The sequence below is a fragment of the Lissotriton vulgaris genome, chromosome 7 (assembly GCF_964263255.1).
Source record: "Lissotriton vulgaris chromosome 7, aLisVul1.2, whole genome shotgun sequence".
NCBI lineage: Eukaryota > Metazoa > Chordata > Amphibia > Caudata > Salamandridae > Lissotriton > Lissotriton vulgaris.
In genome coordinates this window covers 1,245,919,145-1,245,946,425 of record NC_141695.1, presented here as the reverse complement: position 1 = coordinate 1,245,946,425, position 27,281 = coordinate 1,245,919,145, and the positions used below count along the sequence as shown (strand labels likewise).

At 43.9% G+C, this 27,281-nt stretch overlaps 1 protein-coding gene across 2 annotated transcripts in view; it reads right to left on the bottom strand.

Moving 5' to 3' along the window:
• Nucleotides 1-243: 243 nt before the first annotated feature.
• The window catches only part of CDHR2 (cadherin related family member 2), a 464,115-nt gene continuing 437,077 nt past the window's right edge, over nucleotides 244-27,281 (bottom strand). For both annotated transcript variants that reach the window (XM_086931759.1, XM_086931760.1), the window contains 2 exons: nucleotides 20,870-20,939; nucleotides 244-1,029 (listed from right to left, as the gene is read on the bottom strand). In XM_086931759.1, the coding sequence (XP_086787885.1) occupies nucleotides 859-1,029; nucleotides 20,870-20,939 (241 nt within the window). In that variant the 3' untranslated portion in view covers nucleotides 244-858. The remainder of the gene's footprint in view (nucleotides 1,030-20,869; nucleotides 20,940-27,281) is intronic.

Genomic DNA, 27,281 nt, shown 5'->3' with positions numbered 1-27,281 from the left:
ATTCATACTGTTCAGTACTCAAAAACACATTTACTGTACCTGGAAGCAAGAGAAAGATTTTTAACTGCTCAACTTGAATCACCACCAGGGCCTCTCAACCTTCATCTCCCACTGTATTTATCTGTTTGCCAAGTTTTTTTTTATGTGGCCTTTTGGAATTTGGAATTTGGAAGTGGATTTGTAGAGCGCATAGCTACCCTTGGGCATCCCAGCGCCTTGAGCTAAGAATGTACAGGAAGCAGATAATGTACCACCAAATATGTTACACATTTATTGCCATAACAGCTCATACAATATCACAAGGAAAACACCAAAAGTGCTGAGTCTACAGTGTGATCCTGTAAGTTGTTTACTTGCCATAGCGTCGTATGCAAATCACCATCTCGGAGGGGGCTTCATTTTCATAATGCAAGCTAACTAAGTGAAAGATTGTGCCAATGCAAAGCCTGAGTTTTCATTTCAGGCACATCTACTGTAAATTCAGTAACTAGCATTAGAAAAGAGCAGATTGGTTCCAGCGCAAATAGTGAAATCATACCCAGAAATGGAACATGTTAACTATAGGTAATTAAGTAAGGAGTGCAAATGTTAACATTTAACATCAATTTTGGGAATGCTTCTCTTTTATAAAGCTCTCTCCTTCCCCCAGAGCAATGGGTATTCAAAAGCTTCTTTTTCAGACTGAAGGCTAACATCTTGAAATCAAACCAAATTCTGCCATCTTGAGGTTAGAATGGAGTCTGCCATTTTGAAACCAGATTGGAGTCCGCAATCTTGCAGACTGTAGGTGGCCATCTTTTAAACAAGAATGCAGTCTGTCATTCGAAGTCCCTTCGCAGACCCACCTAATCCTTGAGGTTAAAGATCAGTGGTGTCCAGAGATTCATTGTTGTATACAAAGGGAGTGTCATTGGATGTTGCTGCTTTCTCCTTGGTGCCGCTGATTTTTTTAGGCTTATGATCTTTCAGTGCAGCTGATAGTGGTTCCTCCATGCTTGCCGGCTGCCGTAGTCTGACATCTTGAGGCTCCTACAATTGGAGAAATACCGCATGAGAAAATAGGCACATAAAAAACAAGTGAACTGCAGACTGTAGCTGAGTCAAGTGAATAGAGTAGGAACTGAGAGAGGAGGAGGTTTCTTGCCCCTGCCTTTTCCCTTTCCCCTCCTGGCCTCTCTCACTCCATCTCTGAAATCTTATTATAAAGTAGTGTCTACCTCTATCTCAACTGCTGGTGAGCCTACAAAGACTGTTATCCAGAATAGCCCGCAGGGGTGTGTGCACAGTTCACAAGGTCTTCCAGAAGTTGGGATAAGTAACCCTTTAGACCAAACTAGCCTAGCTTCAGAAACCACACTTACCATCCCACAGAGCAATTTGAAGAGGTCAAAATGATCGGTTCCTCAGTAATTTAGTTGAGAGTTCCGATGCCTCACGTGCGCTTGTAACAACTGTATCTGTGATTGCAACTGCTGTTCAGCCTGTAGTGTGCCTCTCCAACAGATACTCTGCCTTGGAAATACCAGACACCCAGGAAGATTAGCAGGAAGTTACTAACATCTCTAACGTCATAAGCGACGCTACCACTGAGAACTATGTAGCTTCAGATTCTACGACTCGCTCTTTGGCAGATCTACTACTTGCCATGAAGGACGAGATGACAAGCAGGTTTACTGTGTCGGAAACTAACCATGCTGAGATGGCCAGTAGATTTTCCGTGTCAGAAGCAAACCAGGCTACTATTCAATCGTCTCGTGAACTTTTGGCTCAAAAACTGGAAGAAGTCACCATGAGGACAGATGCAATACAGTCAGAGATCCCCAAACTTAAGGAAGCTATACATACCACCTTCACAGATATGGCAAAGTTATCAGCTCAAAATAAGGAACTGAAAGACGACCTTGAACGTTTAGAAAACCACTCGAGGAAAAATAACTTAAGGCTCTTAAATATCCCTGAAGCCCTTGAGGAGTCAGATATAAAGGGGTTTGTGATTTCTTTATTACAAGGAACAATCTTAAAAAATTCTCCTAGCATAGATCTAGTGCACAAGATTCAAAGGGTGCATCGCAAGAGGATCCTGGCAGACAAAGATCCAGGAAGATACTGGTTAACTTTTTGTCATACTCGGTTAAGGAGCTAATTTTATTTTCTGCTCTCAAGGATGCACCATAACCTCTACATCCATGGGTCAAAACCCCTTCTCCTTCTCTATAAGATCTGATATTACACACATCACGGCAACAAGACAGTGGGAGTTGGGGAAGTGACTTGAGGAGTTAAAAAGTCTGGGAGCCAAGGCTCAGTTGCGGGTTCCTGCATCATTGCATGTCATGTGGAATAATCACATGCACCAGTTCCGCGTGGCTGAGGAGGTGGATGCCCTTATTGTTAAAATCAAAATGGAGATGGAGGGTAGAGGGGAGGGCATTGAAATTATGGAGGCTTTTTGGCATCAGGTCCTAGAATCACTCATTAGTATGTACTGAGGTATTTCCTAAGAAACCCGAGGGAGCGGTGATCAAATAGGCTTAGCCTATTGGAAAGGAGGGCTCCTTATGGGGGAAGAGGTCACAGGGTGTGGGGGGAGGGAGGGTGGGGTGCGCAGGGTGGGGAGCAGTGGATAAAAAATATATATATACCTCGTCTCATCTGAATTTTAGGAAATGTCTGTTTAGCCAGCGCCAAGGGTCTGCAAGCTGATGGCAGGAACTTTTATAAGAGACAGTAAGGTCAACTTTGTCTCCTGGAACGTAAACGGGATAAAATGTCCACGTAGACAAATGCTGGTACTGACCTACTTAGAGCTTTCCCCAGCTCAGGTTTGTCTCTTACAAGAGACACATCTGAGCACTGCAGAATGCCGTGCCCAGGATCCCTTTCTGGTTGACATTTCACCTCTCTTTATCTATATTGTTCCTGTTTATTCAGCTATGGTGTTTACTTTAAAGTGCCTTTCATAATTCCCTTGAATTCAATAATAATATTTATTCACCTAATACAGTAGTCAGTTTAAAAGTTACATAATAATGAAGTACATTCGTGTAAAGGACTTGAAGAACAAAAACAAAGGTTGTGGAATCCCATGTGAAGACTAAGAAAATAAGCATTGATGATGTACTTAAATATCATATGTTATTGCAAGCCACCTGACTTCATGGCAAAGTTGAAATTGTATTCATAGCTCTTTCTGTGTGATTGCATTTGTATTTAAAGGACCAAAGAGCCTCTGTTAAACATATACCATGAATATTCATATTTATTGTTTCATTTTTCCTTCATTTTAGTATGTAACTGTTTATGATGAAAATTTGTATTTCAATGAATTTTAGAGCCAAGCTACTTCTTTAGGATAGTGGAACCTCTTTAAACGGATGCATTTATAATTCATTTTGAATTCAAAAATTGCACTTTTCCCATCTCCATTTCTCTCATTCTTCCTTCTGCTCTCTCATCCTTTCCATCATACCTTCCGTCCTCCTTTCTCTAACTATATCTCTGTGACACTTTGTCAGAATCTTCCTGTCTTCTATTTAATACTAGTCTTGTCTTCACCTCTCATTCTTTCTTTATCACTCTTTCACATCTTCTCTTTCTTTAATACCTTCCCTTCACACTTTCTCCATCCCTTAGTCTCATTCCTATTCCTCCTTTTCATCCTAGCTCCAGATTGCCTTTCTTTACATTTCTATCTCTATCTCCTTTACAATGGTCTAAAGGTGCACATACAAAACTCAAGATTAACCCCTTCCCTGCAGGACTAAATCCCCTGCTGTGCTGGGGGGGCGGGGACGAACGCAGCGCCGCAGTGCTCATGACGAGCTCAGCTTGTCATGCAGCACGGTGGCGCTGTGGTCATGACGAGCTGAGCTCGTCATGACCACGCCCGTTCCAATAGAACGCCCAGCACAGCAGGGGAATTATCCCCGCGTGGGCGCGGCGCAATGGTCTTGACGAGCTCAGCTCGTCATGAAAACAGCGCGACCGTGCCTCATGACGAACTGAGCTCGTTATGAGCATGCAACGGGTTAAATATCTCAGCTAGACCGCCAGTCAATGATTGTTACCCTCACAAGCTGGCATTCATCACAGAAGGAGCTATCTACCAGAGAATAAGTGGCAACCCGTATTAGCCTTGTCACAGTGGTCAAACACATAGCGCATGCATTTCAGGGCACTGGTTTGCAACCCAGTATTCAGGGCCTTTGGAATTATGCAATTCTGCGGCTGTGGCATTTTCCACATAATAATGTAATTGCCTCATTTGTCACATAAACCATCATCTGCTGCATAATCTGCAGATTTTACTCAACAAATTGTCTCCATATAAATAAAATAAATACATCTTAAACAGATCAAAAATTACTAAAAGCATGGTGAAAAACGTTCCTGTGCAGCAGAAGACCCTTCGCAAAGGTTGGCTGGTCCTCTTTGAGTTTTCTATTGTTGTATTGGGATATTAAACTGGTACTAATAAGGTGAAATCTTTTCCCAGACAGGATTATATGTCAAAATTACTAAAAAATTAAGTTATTCTATCATAAAAGTAGCCCTCACAATTTGCCTGTTCTTGCTGCATAATTTAGTCAACCCTGCCGCGTAATTTGGTCCTCTCCTGCCGCATAATTCCAGTGGCCCTGCCCATATTGCACAAAACCCTTAAACAAAACACTAGTGCTGCCACGACCAACAAGTGACTCAGAATGAAATGTACCATGCTGTAGCAAAACCAATTTAAAGAATGAGCATAGCTTACTTTTGGTGTAAGTGCAGCACATGTATAAAGTTCGAAATAGCTTTAAAAAAAAAGTGGAACTGGAAGGGGGCTCAGTTGATATTTCACAGACAGTTGTTTGATTGAATCACGTCTTATTAAGTGTTGACAAATTCCTTCATTGTGGAATTTGTCCCTTTGGGGTATATCTATGTCTCTTGCTCGCTCTCCCTGTTTTCACTCTCCCCACTTTTTTTATTCTCCTCTCTCACATGTTTCTCTCTATTTCCACCTTCTCTCCATCTCTTACAGGGCACTGAGGAGTGCAATGCAGTTGAATTATTTGCCCTTGTAAAACTGCATCCACGCAGAACTCATATGTTTTTTCACACTGCCTCTTGCCTTCCAAACACTACTGAAGCACGACACCTCTCAGATCTGCTGAAAAAAATATCAACAACTTTGCACAACTTGGGTTTAATGTCCAGTTTCGCATGGAACAGGCAACTGGCCCTGCATCTCACAACTACAATGGGATTAACTGTGCATGGTCAATGTACAAGGCAGGTGAATCATTATCCTGGAAGCTGAAGGCATTATTGGTGTGTCATCGTTTTCCCTGCCACTGTGTGATGTCGGCTCCTCGCCTGGTTACCATGATGTGATGGGAGCAGATATCGTGTATCACACGGTGGTACCGTGTGAGTTGCAAGGTATATAGATAACAAAAGGCAAAATACGTATTCTAGGTAGGCAACTTCTGCCTTTGCTCTGTAGATCTAATATAAAGGCGCTTATTTACATTAAACAGCTATTTGTGGCGTTAAAAGGTGGTGGGGTTGAGTTTAAGATATAGCTTCCTATCTGAAGAGATTCCCTAAAGGGACCATCTACAGTATGATGTCACAATAGGCTTTAAAACCGAAGCAGACGTCATCAAACAAAGCAACATTCTAAATGCCTATTTTTGGCTATTGTTGGTAAAGCGAATCACCTTTTCTCTACACTTGATGCCCCCTTTAATGTCGCTTGGTCTATTTGAGCATTTAAGTACCCCACAGAATCTAAGTAACAGTGAAGAGTGCGGGTCTGAGTATCACAAAAGTTGTTGCCACACGTCAGCCAAGTGAAAAAATACCCCCTCTGACAACGTTTTGGAAAAGCATCGATTGTTCTCCTCCTAAACTGGAGTATCGGCAGAAGACCATTTTCACAAATGAGTTTTGTAGCCCTCAAAATAAAAACAATCATCTCCTGAACGTCTAGGCTGATCCAAACCAATCCCCATACAAAAATGTTCTTTCAGAGAGCAGCACAGGTTTCAAGGGAGTAAGCGGGTAAAGCACTGCTACTCTACACCGGGTTAGAAACTCATACTAACAGACAAATTCATTTTCCACAATACAATAGTGGTGGTGGGGAGAAACATCAATCAACACAAATACTTATATTAAGTTGTACGTGTTAGTTATATTTTTGTTCCGTTTATTTCAAACCAGACTTTGTTTTGGGAAACTTGAATCCACCTACATTAATGTTTAAATGAATTGGATCTACAGAAAATATTCAAGATTCAATTCCAGATGGCGAACCTTATCGACATTGACAAAAGCCCAAAAATAAAACTTGCTATGTGACACAAGAGCGTAGCAGGAAATTTCCATGCACGTTTTCAAAGTTTGTCGACAGGAATACTTTCAGAAAGTGCAGATCAAAATGAAGCCCACATGTGCATACATGCGAAATAAAACTGAGTGAAGAAGAACGACAATGGGCAGAAGTTATTTGTTTGGCAATAAAAACATGCGCCTTGTTTTTCAGGGTTTTATGGACTGTTCCAAATGTAACCATAAAATGGCAGGAGCATGCTAAGCATTTCCTTTATAATCGCACAGTGTTTAAAACAAAGCCAATAGATTTGTGTTGTCATGATTTTTGGAATACATTCTTGCGAGAATATCTCACGAATATTTAAAAAAAAAATCTAAAACCAAAAATTTGTTTTGGTGTTAAAAACTCAGACTCTGCCATAGCAGTCACTGGCATGGAAAGGAACTACTTTGTGGGCGGATTTGCTTCACGTGAAAGAAAAAATGCAGTCGCTCGTAGTGAAGTTAGCCAATGACTGAAATGGGCTGACCCACTGCGCCACGGTCTATGCGGAAGTGGGCAGGGGAAGATTTGCATGGCACAACAACCACCAATGGATGAAGCGGGATGGCCGAATGCCCTATTCATGAGTATATTGCACATAATCGTAGTAAAAAGGAAGGATCGTGGCTAACGCCAGCCCTAAATTTCACTTTTCAGTGTGCCCAGCGTTTGGAGGAGGACAACGGGAAAGAAAGAGGACAGAGCTACATGTAGCTCTCAATATAAGTATTACACCAAGTCTTTAAGGGCACTGAAATGCGTTTTTTAACACTCCAGTAGGCGGGTGGCGTTTACAAGGTAACTGATGTTCAAGCATCTTCACTGTTGTTTTATTGGTGATATGAAAACTAGTGTTGCAGCAAAAGGTGCACCTGAAAGGATTTACGTTGGTGACCTCTGCAGGACACACAGACATAGAAGGCTAGTTGGTTACAAGAGGAAAAGAGGCAACAAACAGCAGAGGATACCACCATAAGTCTGAAAGTGTTGGAGGGTCAACAGAAAGACCAGTGGTGAGTGCTCAGATTAAAGAAAGCAACCGTAAAGGAATGATGTTGCGTGAGTTCATAGTTTAACCTGTCCACTGACTCCAGGCACATATACTAGTTACTGACGTGTCCAGGAAGTCAATCATAGTTTCACATTTCCAATGCATAAATGTATGCGTGGCGGTATACAACTGTTACAACAAAGTTTTTACAACGCACTACCATTACAACGCAGGCATTACCACGCATACCATTACAACGCATTGCGATGGGGGGCGCTCTAGGATAGGGAATAAGTATAATTTTATATCCAACACATTCCCTAGTGTCCACGGGGACTGGAGTTAGAATATAAAATTATACTTACCACTATCCAGCACCTCTAAGCGCTATGCGTTGTAACAGTATTCGTTGTAAATACCGCGTTGTAATGGTATGCGTGGTAAAAGTATGCGTTGTAACGTCATACATCCATGCGTGGCAGGTGAATGAATGCCTGAAGGTTAAAGTTCACTCTACTCTCTCATGCATGTGCCAGTTCGCGATCACTGTTGAAACACATGTAAATTGCATGTGTTCATGCAGTCAATGGGTCAAATTAGTACATGATGCAACTCGCGAGGGTGTGGTAGACAGGTGGCATTACATGGGATTCCTGACTAGGGAAGACTGCCATTGTGAAGATATCCCCTCTGTTTCTCTCGATGATGTGTTTTTGGCACGCTGGCGTGAGGCTGAATGTGCTCTGTTACAGGCTGCTTGTGTACCACTGCTGAACATCACTAGGCCACCAACGAACCATAGCCAAGTCGCCCATGGGCCATTTCAAGGCAGGTGAATCATTATCCTGGATACTGAATGCCATATTGGCGAGCAAGTTGGATCAGCATGTTCACCGTTAATGGACTGGCTGGTGCTTTTTGCTGTCACTGCACCTAGAATATCCCCAGAGCATTACAGCATTGTACTCCCAGTCTGAGTCAAGTCAAATTTTGAACCGCTCCTAGCCAGGCGATATCCTCAGTAATCTTTAATGAGCATTTCAGCAGAGTCTCATGGCCACCAGGTCTGAGGTGAGACATAACATGCTCAGGGCTTGGTTCTCTCCAAGATGCATGCTCTGCGGTGATGTCTCTCTTTAGCACTCCACCCATCCAATTGGGATGGAGCGTGAAGATCTTAACAAAACAGAACTTCTTTTACCATCTCAGAGTCTGATGGATAAATAACAGACACATGTCAAACTTAAATGTTCAATTTACTGGTGGAACCATGGGTGGTGAGATGCAACCTGAACTGAGCGGAGCTTTGTGGCGTCAGAACTTGGTTTGGAAACTGGATTGATACTTCTCTGGGTGTTGACAGGGACTTCATTGTGGTACTGGGTGAGAGGCTAGCAACTCATTCTACTGGAACAATGCACAATCAAAGAGTGGCATTAAATACCGGTGCTTGACAGCCTCTCTTCCCCTCAGGTAGATGCTTCTGGTATGGAGGTTCTTTTTATTGCTGTGGATCCTAAAGCAGGATCATGAGCAGGGAAGAAGGAAGCGTGGGGAAGAACTTCGAAGGTTGTGTTCCTTTCTGTCTACTTCTTGTTCGTGCCTTGCTGGCTGTTGGATCCTGCCCTGTATTTTACCTTTAACCATATTCTGTCTGTATTACCTCGCGACCAGCAGCTTCCTGTAGCCTGTGTCCCTACTGACGACTATTCATTCTTATGTGGAGCGTTGCAAGAGCGGTGACTGGTGTTTCAGTTGCTGACTGGACTGTGTGGTGTATCTGCACCATCAGCTTGGGCTCCTGTATTCGTGATGAGTCCAGTTCTCCATTGGTGTCTTCTGCCCACACAATAGTGGTACACACTCTGCCAGCATCTAGAGAGACTTTCAGTGTGATTAGATCTCATGGGACTGGCGTGTAAGGAAGGGCCTCAGAGCGTGTCCATGCCTGATCATCGACATTGACTACTTTTGGGGGCCTCATGATACAGAGTGAGAGCAAATTTGAACCTTGCTTGTCACCCTATTTTTCTTCATGCGCAGTTGCTTGCCTTGTGCATGAGTGGGTAACAGTTTGCCTGTGTAGATTACAGAATCACCCTTGGCAATGCGAGGCTATTTTGGAGACAGTCTTTGCCTCTCCTTGTATTACAGTCTGGGTTCTGGCAGTTTATTGAGTAGTGGCACATGTCCTTCCTCATTTTTGGCCCTCAAGGAGGATGGAAGAGAATACCAAAGGAAACTTCTTGAGAACATATTTCCCAGTTTGCAGTTCATTGTCCACTAGTGAAACAGGTTTTGGGATGTTGGAATCAAGTAGTATGCCCAAATTCCCCTTCATGCAACCAACCAAGCAGCAATGGTTTTTTCAACCATGTACAATTTGCCTTCTACACGTCAAGGCTAGCTTCTTAATGCAGAGGCATAATCTTCCACTTTCTTGGTTCCTGCGATACAAGTTATAACAGTCCAATGGTACACACACAGTAGGTGATACATAGATGTCTAGGTTTTCTGGAGCAAGATAAAAACATTTCCTTCATCTCTAGATCTTTTTTTTCTATTCAATTGTAGATGTTTGTCATAAGCCATGTAATAAGATTTTTCTTTCCTTTATCGTGAAAACACCTCTTTCTCAAATGTAGATACGTAATTGCAAAGTATTTTTTCCACATTTCCCATTACATTGATGTGAACCCTCGGTAACCATTAAGGGATGCAGTGATGGAAGATTCAACATGTTTTTTTCTCCAAGTTACTTATGTGATTTACAACCAAAAAAAACCATGTGCAATGTATATACAAATGAGTTGCAGTTCAAAATATAGCAGAGTTCTAGAAATTCAAATAATGTAGAGAAACAGTGTTAGAAGTAGGATTTGTGGTTTGTAGAGGTATGCACACCAGCCAGCCTGGAAGCAACACTTTGGTCAGGGTAAGCTAGATATACAGTAAAAGATAACTTGTGCTCACCCTCTGGTAGCATGACACAGAGCAGTGAGGCTTATCTAAAGAGACACTGTGTAAAGTATTTGTGCAACACACTCACACAGTAACACAATGAATACACCACGAAAGACTTCAATCAGGTTTAGAAAAAAAGATTATTATAGTCTGAACACAAGACCAAAACAACAAAAATCCAATCTGTAGAAGTTGAGATATTGAATTTTAAAAGAATAAATGCAGTACAGCAATTAGAAGAAAGTAGCGCTTAAAAGATTAATTTACGTCATGCTGGACCGGGGCAATCTCAAAATTCGAGCCAATGGCAATAGTGCACCGGCCGGCTACAGAACCCTCGCAGCCCCAGTGGACAGAAACTTTCCTGGTCACAAACAGTGAGATGCGTGGATCTTCTCCATGCAGTGAAGGTGATGTGTCAATTCTGAAGATAGGTGCCAGAGTTGAGAGGCATCGAGCTAAGCGCTGGATTCTGCCTCTCTGTTGAGTTGATGCATCAATCTCACCAAGGTGCAGCAGCGTCAATACACTGTCCGATGCTTCGATCTATGGAGGCAAAGCGCTGGTTCCGAGGTAATGTGACGATTTTACTCCTGCAACCAGGTTGATACACTGGTTCTGCAACCCGCAGACAAGAGATGCAACGAAATCGATGTTGTAATTATCTGGACCACTTCCAGTGAGCCAGGCACAGGAGCAGGGGGAGAAACTCTGATATCCCTGACTCTCAAGCAACAGGACGCAATCCAACAAGCCCTTGCAGATCATTTGGAGTAAAGGCAGATTTCATAAAGTAGCAGGGTAACAAACAGAAAAGCAGGCCTTCCAGATCAGCAGTCCAGTTGAGACTTTTAAGCAGCACAGAAGTTCTTCTGGCATAGCTTTAGTTACAAGTCCAGTAGAGTTTGATTTTAGGGGGTCAGAGATCCAGTACTTATACCCAAAAGTGCCTTTGATATGAGGGGATGACTTCAAAGCAGCTCTCTGAAGTGCACAAGTATCCCTTCCAACCCAGTTCTGTCTGCAGGCTATCTGTGGGGAGTCATTAGTCCTTGGGACAGAACATTACCTATTCAAGTGAAGTGTTATCCCCTCCCTTCCATCCTGCCCAGGCAAGGCCATCAGAATGCATATGTATGTAGAAGTGGACTTAGGCACACCCATCCTTCCTGTGTTGTGGCTGTCTAGAGGGAATGCACAAAGTGGAGCTCTGACTCACCCCAGACTTGTATTGGAGACAGGCTGTCAGGCACAGAGCAGTAAGTGCAGAGAAATGTCCACTTAATAAAAGTGGCATTTCTTAAACAGTAATGTTAAATCCAACTTCACCAGTAAGGAGGATTTATCATTGCCATTCCAAACATATGAAACAGCTAGTCATCTCTGACCAGGAATTGCAGCTTAAAAGTGTATTAAGGAATTCCCAATGCTAGCTTATAGGAGGAGTAGACCTCCGAGCAGTGAAAAACAAAATAGGATGTATGTCAGGACCAGGACATGCTAAACATAAAGGCACATGTCCTACCTTTTACTTACATAGCACCATGTCCTTGGGCTTACTTAAGGCATACCCTAGGGGTGACATATGTAATAAAAGGGAAGTTTAAGGCTTGGCAAGTAGCTTAAATGCCAAGTCGAAGTGGCAGTAAACTGTACACACAGGCACTGCAGTAGCAGGCCATAGACAGGTCTACTCTGTGGGCAGCACACTCAGTGCTTCAGCCTACTAGTGGCATTTGAATTACAGGCCCTGAGTATATGGTATACCATTTTACAAGGGAATTACCAGTACAACAAATATGCCAATCAGGTATACACCAATTTAATCAGGTTTATGGGAGAAGCACATGCACTTGAGCACTGGTTAGCACTGGTAAAGTCCTCAGAGTCCTAAGGCCAACAAAAAGAATCAGCAAAAACAAGAGGTAAAAGGCGCACAGTCTGGGGGAAGACCACCTTAAGAATGCCAGGCCTAATGTATGGTAAATTGATCCCCACCTTAAATATTAGATCATAACTGTATCTTCTGTGACCAAACATTCAGTGCCTCAAAAAGATATATAGCACTGTGGAGCACAAATACTTCCTGATTGTGTGTGCTACCCATTGGAGTTACGTATTGGATGGCAACAATATATATAGGAATATTCATCCTTGTGTATGCGCTGCAGCCCAATTCAAAATGGTGTTATGGGGTCAATTACATGACCTGCACGGTGATGAAATATGCAGACATGGCATATGGGCATATGTATTCTCAACAGGTTGTTAATGCTGTGTCGCTTCCTGTCCTAACTAGAGCTACCTTATTTAAAGGACCTTCCTAGTCCTTGATCCACCAAGTTCAATGGCAGTTAACATGTGGCATACTTATTCAATGAGGCAGCAACAGCAGGCACCAAGGTACAAAAGTAAAAAAAATAGCCTGTCGTGTAAATGTTGAAAATTGTGGAAGTATCCACGCTAAGCTCCAAGTTTCAATCTGTTTAGTGATTTCCCAGGTCTTGCCTCTGCCAGGACACCTCAAGACAGGGAGCCACTGGCATCCTCTAGCCGCCGGTGCAGTTTCCACTTGCAGAGTGGTTGTCTCTGGTGGGGCGCCTCAGGACAGAGAGGGAATGGTAGGCTCCTACCTTAAAAGTTACTGATACTATCCAGAAGTGTGCCATGAACCCTTCCAGACCCACAGACATAATAATTGTTCTGCCATGACATCTGGTTCCTGAAATATTTGGCTTTGATGTTTTGCCACCAGGTCCACCAGCAGCAACTGGAAAATTGGGACCACTAGACTTCTAGGCACCAAAATATTTAGACCAAGATTGGACACTTTAATATTCCATGTTCTGTCTATCGTGTACAAAGCAAAGGACCATGATACCTTCTTATTTATCAACCACAAACCACAGACGATGTTACAATCTGCCAACCAATGTCACAAAAACATGGGTACAGGTTTGATAAGAGTACAGGGCTTGGGTCTGTGGGATGCTCATCCCTGGGAGAATAGCCAAGGTGCTTTGCTCTTTATGAAAAGTTTTAAATCTTTGAGGCCGGTTGTTCAAAGAAGATTTTTGCTCTTAAATAATCAAAAAGACCACATTTAGGGGCATCCCTCCACCCCAACTATGGTCTGGTGGGGTGCTCCTAATTCAAGCAAGATGAAAATCTGTTAGGATGACATTTGACATTTAAGAACAAAAATATTTTACCCTTAAAATAATAACCTATTGTTTAGGGTAATTATGTTTTGCTTTGCCAACATGAAAACATTTTATTTAATAGCAAAAGATGTGAATTTCCATAAACTGCTGATGTTTGGGGAAAAATGTTGTACTAGTCCTATCTTGAACTCTAATCTCTTAAAATATTTTGACCCATCTGCTGTATGAACCTGGAAGTTCTTCATAACATGAGCAACACTGCTTCTGAGTCTACAGGGGCTGACTGTCATTGAGTCAGATAAGTGTAGAGTTCACTGTCCAGCCTGCAAATACTTTCTGGTGAATATTAGGTAAGACTAAAAGCTTAGTGCATTACTCATGTCTAGTACAGGAAATGGTGCTGTCAGTGTAGTGGCATCAAAGATTAGGCGCCATTTGCACTTGCTGCATTTATTTAAGTTGTCTTGCTTGCATGCATGCCAATGTGTACCATGTGAGTGTAATATTTAATTGTGCCACTTTGTAAAAGCGCCACTGTGTCATGGGCTTGGCTTATACAATTGCCTAATACTTATTTATAATTCTTTGTAGCATGTTCTTGGTTCAGGGTGTGCGACTATTTTTTGCCAACTTATGGTTCTATACATGTATTAATGCTACCAAGATTGCTCCTAAATTTTCAAAATTTCAAATTGATTCCTGTAACTCAACCTTAACCCAAACCATTTCTCAGCCCACCCACCATTGTTTTAGTTGGGTGCAATAAATTGCTCTTTGGGAAACTTCAGTCTGACACCCCCTAATCTTATTGACTAAGGTACACCCTTGCATGGGGGTTGTTTATGGTGCTGCCGGTTTTTTCCCTGACTTTATTACACTGATGTTATACTCAACCCTATTAGTCTTCTGTGTTCAGGTCAAGGCTCTTTGCATCCCCAAGGATGTCCTGTTTTGGTCCATCTCTTAGAGGAACTTGAGGACAGCCTCTCCTGGCTGGGTGTAGGTTCAGCTGCCGGGACCCTAGAGGGGCCTGGCTTCTCCTGTTTCATATTTTGACGTCGAGAGAGCTGTGCTCTCTGAAGATGTTGGTGGTTTCAGGAACGAGTGCTGTTGCATCTTCCTATATACCTTGTGCCTTTCCCATTTTTACCTCAGGGTCTTCTTGCAGTGAAAAGCAAGGCAGGACTCACAGGAAGACTCATGGTCAGTGGAGAAGCAAAAGTTGCAAACGCAATGCTGGTCTACTGAAGAATGTAGACCAGCATGCCCTGTACATACATGAAGGACCTGTTTTCATTCTCCGAAGCAAGCTCTGAAGCAATGGAAAGATGTCTCAACCTTGTCAGCGAAGGCCTGATCCTGATATGTCAAAGCAGGATGGCGTTGACTTGTGAAGAAGATCTAGCGTCACTTACCCTGGAGGACAGCCAGGTAGATGCCAACTACATGGTGATTGTTTACCTAGAGGTTGGGTTTTAAAGAGTAGAGCAAGGAGGCCTGAAAAGCTGTGTCACTCTCAGAGTCATTGCTAGACATGTCCTAGCCTGATGGCAGATAAAAACAACCCAGGGTGAAGTCGGTGCCCATTCTCATAATAAACTAAGGAAGGGGACACATCACATGCCGTGTCTCAAAACTTCTTTGAATATAGTTGTAATGCCGGAGCCCTACAGTAGATGGTAGGAGTATGCAGAGCTTGTGTATCTACAGCCACACATGCTACAAACAAAGTAATCCTCCTATTCCTGGCTTTCAAAGATCAGTAAGGTTATGGCTGTAAAACTATATAAATATTTGGGGGTGTACTTTAAAACAATCATCTCAATTAGAAGTTACATTAGGAAATTATTGCAAACAATTCTTCTTCATAACAATGAAAGGATTCTCTTGTTTTAATCGGCTTTACTAGGGCTTCTCATTTAATGCATTCATTAAAGCTTACTGGTGTGCATTGCTTATTTTGGTACCACACCTCTGGTTTCAATACATTTGTGGTATACTGCCCGAAGTAGTATTTATGTTGCCTTGTGGGCCGGTATTGAGGCTTTTAGAGTTGAGTAAGTCCTTGGAAATTTTCATTTGCAATCAGAGGTTCTGGGGCTGCAAGTTTTAAGTTGCCAGGTTAACAAAAATATGCTCTTGATTGTTAGCATGTGTCCTAAAACTACATTTCATCCATACTGAATGAGCCCTTGCCACAAATAGGGAGAAAAGTTTGTCAGATATAACATTGACATTGAGAACCCCTTACAAAGATGTGTCAACCCTAATAAATGGATTAATTAAACAATGGCATAAACAAGTCCAACAACACTTTAAGTACATACATAAACTGAAATGGTTTTATGGAAAACATGTGGATATAATATTGGCAGACTGCGTTTTGTTATTTAGAAATGTTCCATACAGATGTTTTTGTCATCTGTTATTAATAGCCCACTTGGATATTGTACCTTATCATGGTTTATATAAAAATAATTTGTTGTTTTCTCAAAGAATTGCTAATGTATAATACGAAAACAGGACAGATTTTTATCAGATGATGTTAATTTGCCCTACAATTAAAACAGCAAGATCTGGGAATTTCTCTAGCCTGTTGGAGTTTCTTAAAAAATGCAACATAATAATTTAATTAAATGTATCTTCATTATTTCATAATCTATATATTTATATTACCTAGGTCTGTGACCTATGTGTAATTATATTTAGGTCAGAGTTTCCATAGGAAACCATAGCTCCTTCCTGGAAAGTTTTGGGGTGGTCAGTGAATCGGGGGTCAAAATAAAAGGGGGATGGGGGTGCAAAAACATTGACTTCCCATGTAAATTTCCATTCACACCCAGTAAAGCTTGCACGGCCCCGCGGTACCATTCAGGTGAAACTTCAGTGAAGATTTTGCAGGAGTATCTCGGTAACGGGAAAAAAAATTATGAAAATAAATATGCAAGATGTGCAATGGGGCCAGCGGCTGGGAGTTTGGCGTCAATGGGGGTTGCGTGCAGAACCTGGCCATAGGGTTCTGCACTCTAGTGGATAATAGGCGTAACCTTTTGCAACATGTAGGACATCAAGCATATTTGTGAAATCACCTACACTTATTGGATACTATAATTTGTTTGAGTGGTATTCAGGTGCGTACAAATATAATGACTGTAGAAATTAATGCAATCAACAGCCTATTAAACCATGAGTACCGTTCAAAAAAGTGTTTGGTCATTAATTACTTCAATGAAATGTGCCTGTTAAAAATCTCATCTGATATGGAATTTTATACAACGCCTTCACATCTATGCATTAGCCAATGATAAGGCATGAAGAACCTGACCCGATGGACAACCCTCCGTAGTTTGTTTTGCATTAATGTGTCTAACATTTAAGTTTGAAAAAGATATGTGGTATACTGAGTTGTCAATCTCTACTCTTGCAGCGAATCCTAGACCCCTAATATAATACGGTTTGGATATTTTGTCTAGGTATTATGCCCTGAATAATCCTGCTTCCATATTCATTTATCACTCAACCTTTATTTTCCAATTTTGAAAATGGCATGCATCTCTTTGGCACCTGCTGGCCACTCATGCACTCTACAGTCACAGCACTGAATGAACATAGTGTTTACCTAAACATTATTTATCAAATATCTCTAGTCTAAGCACCTTATTAGCCATTTGCCCTGGTCCTCACCAGCCTCCTCTCGCTGCTCGTTAGGGCCACCTTCCTCCGTGAGCCTCCTACCTCCGGACTGCTGATAGGGCTTCTCCTGTCCTAGGCTGATTAATCCTTGGCAACTAGCCTGTCAGCCAGCTATCAGTTTTCTTTCTTATTTTAGTTGCTGACTGTCTTTCCTGCTGGTCCGTTCCCATTACCCGCCATCAGCTTTCTGTCATCTGCCTCCAAAACACCCCTACCAGGATCTACTTAGTGGAGGCCGCAGCGCAGCCCCCTTTGAGCAGGACCTCACCAGCTCCCCTTCATTGCTTATTAGTATCTCCTTCCTCCTTGAGCCTCCTCCCTCCGGACTGCTGATAGGACTGCTCCTGCCCTGGGCTGATTAATACTTAGGAGCCAGCTTGTCACCGAGATCTCAGTTTTCTTTCTGATTTTAGTTGCAGTCTTTTTTGCCTGCTGCTCTGTTCTGCTTCCCGCCAACCACTTCCCACCACTTCCCAGTGCTCCTCCCTCCTCTCCGGACCTACTTAATGGAGGCTGCAGTGCGGCCATTCTGCCAGCACACCAAAGGACAGTCCATCTGTGCCTGTCCATGCCTGGACCGGGCCCAGCGCCAGCAACCCATTGCAGATCTCCAAACCCTGGACTCTGGACTTCGCAATCACTGATGCCTCGCATCTCCTTGTTCTATAGTAAGACCGTTCACCTGCCACCACAGTCTCTTCACCTGCAAAGTAGGACCTCTCGCACTCACAGAAACCTGCGCCACTCCCACTATGCTGACTGAGACCACACATGAACACCTCCAATGCCTCCTGATCAACTCCAGATCGCTCTGCAATCATGCCACCGAAATCTGGGATACCATCTACACCCTTGCCCCGGATGTGACCTTCATCACAGAGACCTGGCTTAACCCCTCCTCCAGCCCCCACATCACCATAGCAGCACCCAATGGCTACAAGATGGCACTCTTGGACTGCACCAACAAGCAAGGAGGGGGCAATGGCATCACCCACAAAGAATCCATCTGCTGAACCACCACCGAAGACAACACCACGCAGATCATACAACACCTTCATTTCCAACTCCACATCGACGACTAAACAACCATCCATGGCACTCTGGCGTATAGATCCCCAGGACCACACATCTGCCTCTATGGCACCATCACAGACTTCATTGTTTCACTCACCATCGAATCCAAGCACTACATCTTCCTCGGAGACCTCAACTTCCATCTGGACAACCCCACAGACACTAACTCTGCCACCCTCCTGAAGCGAATGAACAACATCGGCATCACATAGATGGTTACAGACCCACAGAGTAGGGCACACACTGGACCCTATCTTCATGTCCAGAAAGTAGAGTAAAATGCAGCCATGACAAAGAACTCAACTGGACTGACTGCCTCATTGTCCAACTATCAAAGGATCACCTCACACCACCTCCGACCCTCCCAGCACCTCCTTCCGCAGCTGGAGAAAAGTGATAAAGACCCAATGGATGGATGCCTTCAAAACCACCCAGAACAACACAGCAACCAACCTGGAACAAACAGTCCAGAACTTCAAAATCTGGATCTACACCACTGACCGAGTCGGCCCCATCAAACCAGCCAAAACACACAAATCCACCAAAGAAGGCAGCTTGTACACACCGGACCTCAGCACAATGAAATGCAGCTGCAAACAACTGGAGAGAAGATGGTGCCCCAGCAGAGACAATACAGACAAGCCACCTTGATGTCAGCCCTCAACAAATACCACCAATTACTCAAAAAGTGGCATAAAAGAAGCCCTTGCAGATAGCATTGAGGCTGGCGCCAACTATACGAGAGAACTCTTCACCATCATCAGAGAGTTCTTCTGCCGAACATCCACCAAGAACATGATTCCTCCTTCAAAGGAACTCTGCAACACAATAGCGAATCACTTCCATAACAAGATATCCACTATCTACAGGAACTTTGAGTCCCAACATACTGACCTCTTCAGCCTCCTCATTCCAATGGAAACCCCTGGCCAACATCTCACCATATAGGAACAGCACACCAAACCAAACACCACAGCCATCATGAACTCCATCCACTTCCAGAGAACCCACTGAACCCTGAACCCTGCCCCACCACCTCTTCAACCTAGGAAGCAACAAGATCATGCACCACCATCTTGCTGCTCCATTTTCCCACCAAAGCCATCAACCTGCAGCTCACCGAACACCTGGAGAGAAATAACCTGTTAGATGCTTCACAATACGGTTTTCATGCCAGCCACAGCCCGAGAGCGCCCTGATTGCCGCCACGGACGACATCCGCCTCCTACTCGACAGAGGAGAATCAGCAGCCCTGATCCTCTTTGACCCGCTTTGGAATGTGACCAAGGAAAGCACAAGAAGGAAGCTTAGAATTTAGTTATTTTTTTAGATGTGGGTAACTGCAGTATTTGGGCCAGAACTCGTCCAGTACTCAGGAAGCATACCAATCAAAGAAATTGCTGAAAGGACTTTTTGAAACCAACATAATTTCAAAGCAATCCTCAAAGAGTCAAAATGTTGGCCTATTCCTGCTTTGTGCAATCAGCCCACCCACACGTGTTGGTACTATTTTAATCAAGGTTGTGGGAACGGTGGATGGTAGAACCATACATACTTGTTATTGTCAAACTCTAGCCATTCAGGGCAACAGTTCCATGGTTAGAGTTCTAGACATCCTTTGTTTTTGTCCATTTGGGAAAGGCAACATATTATTGTGCAAATTTGCTGAAACAATTAGAAGGTCTCCACATTTTTCTTGATATCTTTAGGCTGAAATGAGATGTTGATGTAGGGTTTGCAATAATAAATAGCACTGAGTGCTCATAAAATATAGCTTGAATAGGTGTCTCAAGAAACTAAAAAGGTGCATTTGTTTCAACTACCTAACACCAATTATCTGGAAAAAAGCTCCAGTGCAAACATCCCAGCAGTAAAAGGGTTAAATTATTGGTATACAGATCCAAGACGATCATGTCATATTAGTTTCACTTTTCATAATGGCAGGGAGAGTGGAGAGTTGCGCCAAGAGTAAGCCAGCCAAATACACATGAAAAAACAATCATTGGCAAAGTCAACAGGTCTGGTGTTAGCTGTAGACCTTTGGCTTTGAAAATACTAGTTTGTTTCGTCTTGGTTTTGTAAACATTTGTTGCTGGGGAAGCTCCCCCTCACTAATATAAACAAAATGGCTAAAAGCAAAAGTATTTTTTTGGGTCTCAAATGCACACATCGCAATAGTATTCCTTGGCACTGAAGGGAACTACTTTGTACATGGATGGATCCCTTGTGAAAGGGCAGACTGCTGTAACTCACAGTGAAAATAGCCAACGGCTTAAGTGGGCTCCTCCACTGCCCAGTGCTGTATGCTGTAGTGGGTGGATGAAAAACGTGAATGACACAGAAAAAGAACCCTGGCTGAAAAAGGCTGACTTAAAGGTCCTTATCATTTTTGCAAAATCATATAGTCATGGCTAATGGCAGACCTAATAAACATGGACTTCGTGGCCCTTATTGCTCTGGTGGTGGGGGCAGGGAGGGTCAGGAGCACCTTAGAATCCTGTATTAGCAACAGAAGTACCAATAGTGGAGCCATCAGCCCACTGTTAGGAGCATGGCTCTGCCCAATATTTGACAGCAAAACATTGAGAACTAGTGGAAGAATGGCTTCAGGCTTACCTCACGTGACCTCACCCCTTTGGCATCTTCATCCACGCTAGCCCGAAAATGCTCGTCTAAAGAGTTCAAACTGAAATAAAAACAAGTACAAGGTCAGCATCAGGTAATGGCTGCTGGGAGTATGATGAGTGCGTGTATACAACTGCTAGACATCACCTCTTCTTTGAGCTACAATAGTCTTGTGGTGTATAGTGGCACACGCTCTTAAATACTCATCCGCCTTGGAGGCTGCCGAAGGAAAATTGCCTCGTGTTCAGCTACACCAAGCCTTTCTCCTCTGGATTCCTAACTGTTTTTGGACAGGCTGATTGTGGGATTGGAACAGCTGAGGTGCATTTATTGTTAGAAGCAAGTGTTATTGACAACAAAGAAATGCAACTTTGAAGGAATGGATTGGGCTTCACAGAAACCTGGAAGTGTCCCAACAGGATAGCATCTCTAAAAAGCTTGCAGGGCAGGGGCAGAGCCAGCCAAATTTGTCTGTACTGCAGTGCGTTAAATCTTATGTTTATTGTCCTTAAGTTTATATTCCTTCCTTGGTAAAAATGAAAAATAACCAATGTGTGGCTTGTTTTGTGGACAGGAAATCGGTTCTGTGGTGTCCAAAGTTGAAAGCGGCTCCACAATCAAGACCGAGAATAACTCAAAAAAATGAGAAAGCAGGTGATCGCCTGGGGGGATGTATGAAGTTACAACGCATGCTTTTACCACGCATGCCTTTACAACGCGGTTTTTACCATGCATGCCTTTACAACGCATAGTGCTTTGGGGCGCTGGATAGTGAATAGTTTAATTTACTATTCCAACTCCAGTCCCTGTGGATAGTAGGGAAGGTGTTGGATAGTAAATTAAACCTATTCCCTATCCTAGAGCGCCCCCCAGCGCAATGCGTTGTAATGGTTTGTGTTGTAAAAGTTGCGTCGTAAAGGCACTGCGTGGTAAAAGTTGCGTTGTAAAGGATGTTTCCCCGCCTGTGCCCTTGCAATAATTCACCAGGTTTTATATGATACATTAGGAACAGTGGTAATGGCCCCGGAGATTCCTCCTGAGGAATCAGTGGCCAAAGATGGCAATCAAATGAGAGTTATATTATGTTAATTTAATTTTTAGAGTGCCCACCCACCCCAAAGGGGGTATCCTAGTGCAGAAACAGGAACAAATCCCTAACTAAAAGTGGAGCAGGACGGGCAGCAAAGTGAGTAGAAGGTTTAAACAACCAGGTTGAATACTTCCATTTGAAGATTTTAGAGTTGTCCATAAGTCGGATGTGCAGAGATAGAACGTTCCAATTTTGTTCTGCCAGATAGGAGAAAGAGCAACCTACCGATCTCATAAGGCAAATAGGAGCAAATTTGGCCAACTGTAAGGTGAAGCAGTGTAGCAGACAAGACAAGAAGGCTTACAGAAGGAGATTCTTCTGTTAGGAAAGAGTGGGCAAATATTGTGAAGAATTTTATGAGCATGGCATAGAAGTTTAAAGAGTGCTCGTTCACACAGGCTGCCAATGAAGGGCTTTAGCATCGAGAGACACAGACGTGCAAGTCGGGAGGCTGAGGACCAGACAAACAGCAGTGTTTTGAACAATATGGAGGCTTTTCATAAGGTAGTCAGGAATCCCAGCACACCAGGTGTTGCCATAGTTAAGGTGACTAGTGATCATAGCCCGAGTGACTATTTTTGGGGTGCAGATGGGAAAGTATTTGAAAGCATTTCAGAGCATTTGGGGTTGGGGGGTACCAACACAGGGTGAAAATACAGAAGTACCTTGATCAACCATAGAGAGATTGGTGTTGGCGCTGGGGTTGGAGAGTTCCTTCACCATGTTGAAAAGTTCTTTGCTGTCGTGTGCGTTGTTGTCCAGTCGGGCTTTGAAGGACGATCTCTTGGCTGTTCTGATGAGGTGGTGGTGTCAGCGAATGGCGTCCTTGTGGGCTGTGTGGCTGTCTGGTGTGCGTCATGGAGCCATTTCTTCTCCAGCTTCTGGCATGTTTGTTTGGAGATCTGGAGTTCTTCGGTGAACCAGGTGGCTTTCTTGCTGGGGTGGTTGGCGGCGGGTTTCTTGGTCGGGACGAGGATGTTGGCGCAGTTGTCGATCCACTGTCTGAAATTATGGGCGGTGGCGTCTGTGTCAGTTGGGTCGGTGGGTGGGTTCTGGGTGAGGGTGGAGGTCAGCTGGTCCTCAGTGACTTTGCATCCAGCAGCGGCGTGGCAGCTGTTGGGTGCGGTGGTGCGTGGCTGGTTTCGTGAAGGTGAAGTGAATGCATCGGTGGTCCGTCCAGTGGAGTTCGGTGGTGTGGTTGAAGGTGATATGGATGCCTGTGGAGAAGACTGGGTCAAGCGTGTGGCCGGCGGCGTGGGTGGGTTCGGTGACGAGTTGCCGGAGGCTGAGGTTGGCGATCACGGTGGCGGAGTTGGCGTTGTTGTTTTTTTCGAGTTGGAAGTTCAGCTCCCCGAGGAGGATGTAGTCCGTGGAGGCGAGTGCGTGGGTGCTGGCGAGGTGGGCGATGGAGTCGCTGAAAAGGGCCCGGGGTCCGGGAGGTCTGTAGACGAGTGTTCCTCTGAGGGTGGTGTTGGGGTCGGTGTGGATCCGGGAGTGCAGGTGTTCGTCGGTGTCGAGGGTGTCGTCTGCGAGGGTGTGGACCTGGAGGGTGGACTTGTGGACAATGGCTATTCCTCCTCCCATCCTGTTAGTGAGGTCTCTGCGTGTGATCTTGTAGCCGTCCGGGATGGCTATGGCGATGTCAGGTGCCGAGGAGTCGTTCCACCAGGTCTCGGTCAGGAAGGCAACATCTGGGGCGGTGTTGTCGAGCAGGTCCCAGAGCACGACGGCATGTTTGCGTGCGGAGCGGGTGTTGAGGAGAATGCAGCGGAGGTCGTTGGGTCCGGTCCTTGGGGGTTTGGTAGTTCATTTGCTGGTGAAGTTGCAGGTGTGGCAGGAGAAGGGTCCATGTGTGCGTTTTGGGGCGGCCTGGAAGCAGCGGAGGTCTTGGCCGGTGTTTAGTGTGCAGAGGGTGTTGGCGTCGTAAAGCAGACCGGTGGTGTTGTATAGTATTTTTTCATTCTAAACTCATTGCTCTCACAACATAGCGGGGGAGGGGAATCGGATTACAACATTTCCAGTATGGTAGTCTTACATGAATGGCCTGTTTTAAATATCTAGAGTCCTGACTGGGTGGCTTTTTATGTTCATATTCTTATTGCGTTGCAAGAATTTGTATGGTGTGCCATAGAGTCCATTTTAAATAAAGAGAACACAAATGACTTGGTGGGTAGCATTTTTATTTCAAATTTGCCAATTCCCATATAGGATCGGTTGATAGGCTAATTTGAATTTTTGAACCCTGTGATTGGATATGACACTTGCTTTATGTGAAAACGGAATGCTGAATCAGATGATTTTTGGAGACGTTGGAATTGTCAGGCCTCTAATATGTGCATACTCAGCGAATGGCTCATTTGAAATTTTGAGTGTTTTGATTGAATGGTGCACACACAAATAATTGGAGCAATGAGGAGGGCAGTATTACCTATGACATAGTTTTTTTTACTGAAGATGAGTGTGGGGTGTTTTGTCCGACAGGAACCAAAACAACTAAGCGATTGGATGGTGAGGCATACACAGAGTCTATGATGGGCATTGGAAATTGGTAGACTTGAATTTTGCCCGATTCTGATTTGCAAGGGCACATTATCAAATGTGCACAGGATGCAATCAGAAAAACTATTGTCCGGTATAGACACCGTAGCATTCTTGTCTGCGTTACTCTGTAGGGGAGGGATGATGGAATTAACGAAGCAAGCCATTAAATTAGAGTGGATGGGTTTTGGGTGTAACTGTGAGAAATGTATAGAATAGTATATTGAATGAAGGGTTAAAGTACAGAATAGAGGTGTGTATAGGTCAAGAGGATGTTGTGTGTGAGTAGGATACAAGTGTAGAATTTAATCAGCATGTTGTACTGTGGCCAACAAGTAGTGACTTGTACAAATTGGGATTGTGATATAAATGTGTTCATGGAGTATAGTTGAAATAGTTATGGAGCCCCTCTTTTTGGCTTTTTCTTTCCAGATCCCACTGGGGACAAACTGTTCCTTGAATGCCATACTCATACTGGCTCAATCCGATTCCAGATAAGTCATACACAATTTTGCAAACTGAGTAGATGGAGAACATATTCACTTGTTTTCAATTACTTGATAAAAAGGTATTTTAGTAGACGACTATCCCGTTTCATAGAGCCACATATATTGGAAAAAGAAGATGGTGTAAGCATAAGGCTACATAATACAGATTATTTTTTTATTTTTTATGGGATGGGATCATGAATTACTCTTACCTGGGTGTAATATATAAAAATACATGTGGAGATTTTTTTTGCGATTCTGAGTTGTAGGAGGGTGTGAGAAGTCATAATGGTTTATGTTTTTGTATAAGTCATGTGCTTATTTAATGTTTGTTTAAATTTATAGAGCCTATGGTGCAATCTGTTTGGGAAAGGCAAAAGAAATATGTATATATGTACGTTTAAATTACAGCCCTGATGAAGTCAAATTCAGGACAAAACGCGTTGGCTGGGCTGGAGTGCAAAGTATTGATAAAACAGAAATAAAGACGTTCTTTTTTGGAAACCGTATTATGACTCCCTCCCTCCTATATGGACTAAGTATGGGCGAATTTTGCGGATCTGCGGTCCGCGAATCCGCGCGAAATCGCAAAACAAATCAGCGAATTTGCGGATTTCCCCGCGAAATCGCAGATTTTTTTGCGATTTGCACCATACTTAACTGGAGTACTTTCTACTGGCTAATCAGTAAGTGCTACCTCGTTGGATAAATGTATAGTGCTTTTCCTACACTACAGCCAGAAGAGTTGCCTCCAGTGACCATGTGTGTGTAACTTTGCCATCGCGCCGAAGGGCGCTGGGGTCCCTCGAGTGAGCTGTCCATCATAGTGTGTAAAGCGCGGGAAGACTGTGCACACCGCTAGTGTGTGGGGGCGGCAAACGGGGGGGCTTGTGTGTATAAAAGGTCAGACACCGATCAGAGCAGCAGATGAGGAGAAAGAAGCTCCTGGTCACGGGGATTGCGCCTGTGAAATTCAGGGATGCAAAGGCCTCCATCAAGCATCATAGCTAATTTTCGACTGTAGATATTGGGAGACAGCACACCTGCTCAGCCTCGACAAAATTCACGATTTTTTTGGGCTCATTAAGGAGTTACTGAATTTGAGCTTCAACTCGGGCACCTGCTTTATCTATATCTGTAAGTGTTTCCTGTTGACGTTTAATTTTTGTGACAGGAGCATCGTGCCAGAATGAATCCTGCGCTGCATATTTGTCCAAGATGACGACACCATTTTGTGCGATACCTCTACTCAACTGGAGTACTTTTTACTGGCAGTGGCTAACCAGTAAGTGCTACCTCGTTGGGTAAATGTATAGTGCTTTTCCTGCACTACAGCTGCGTAGGGCCAGAAGAGTTGCCTCCAGTGACCATGTGTGTGTAACTTAGCCATTGCGCCGAAGGGCGCTGGGGTCCCTCGAGTGAGCTGTCCATCATAGTGTGTAAAGGGCTGAAAGACGATGCACACCGCTAGTGTGTGGAGGGGGGGCAAACAGGGAGGGGGTGTCTTCTATGCGAGTTCATATGCCTCTTGTGTGTATAAAAGGTAAGACACCGATCAGAGCAGCAGATGAGGAGAAGGAAGCTCCTGGTCACTGGGATTGCGCCAGTGAAAGTCGGGGATGCAAAGGCCTCCATCAAGCATCAGCTAATTTTCGACGATAGATATTGGGAGAAAGCACACCTGTCCAGCCTCGACAAAGCGCACGATTTTTTGGGCTCATTAAGGAGTTACTGAATTTGAGCTTCAACTCGGGCACCTGCTTTATCTATATCTGTAAGTGCTTCCTGTTGACGTTTAATTTTCTTGACAGGAGCATCGTGCCTGAATGAATCCTGCGCTGCATATTTGTCCAAGATGACACCACCGTTTTGTGTGATACCTCTACTCAACTGGAGTACTTTCTACTGGCTAACCAGTAAGTACTACCTCGTTGGGTAAATGTATAGTGCTTTTCCTACACTACAGCCAGAAGAGTTGCCTCCAGTGACCATGTGTGTGCAACTTTGTCATCGCGCCGAAGGGCGCCGGGGTCCCTCGAGTGAGCTGTCCATCAAAGTGTGTGAAGGGCGGGAAGATGGTGCATACCGCTAGTGTGTGGGGGGGGCAAATGGGGGTGGGGCTTCTATGCGAGTTCACATGCCTTTTGTGTGTATAAAAGGTAAGACACCGATCAGAGCAGCAGATGAGGAGAAGGAAGCTCCGTCACTGGGATTGCGCCCGTGAAAGTCAGGGATGCAAAGGCCTTCATCAAGCATCAGCTAATTTTCGACGGTAGATATTGGGAGA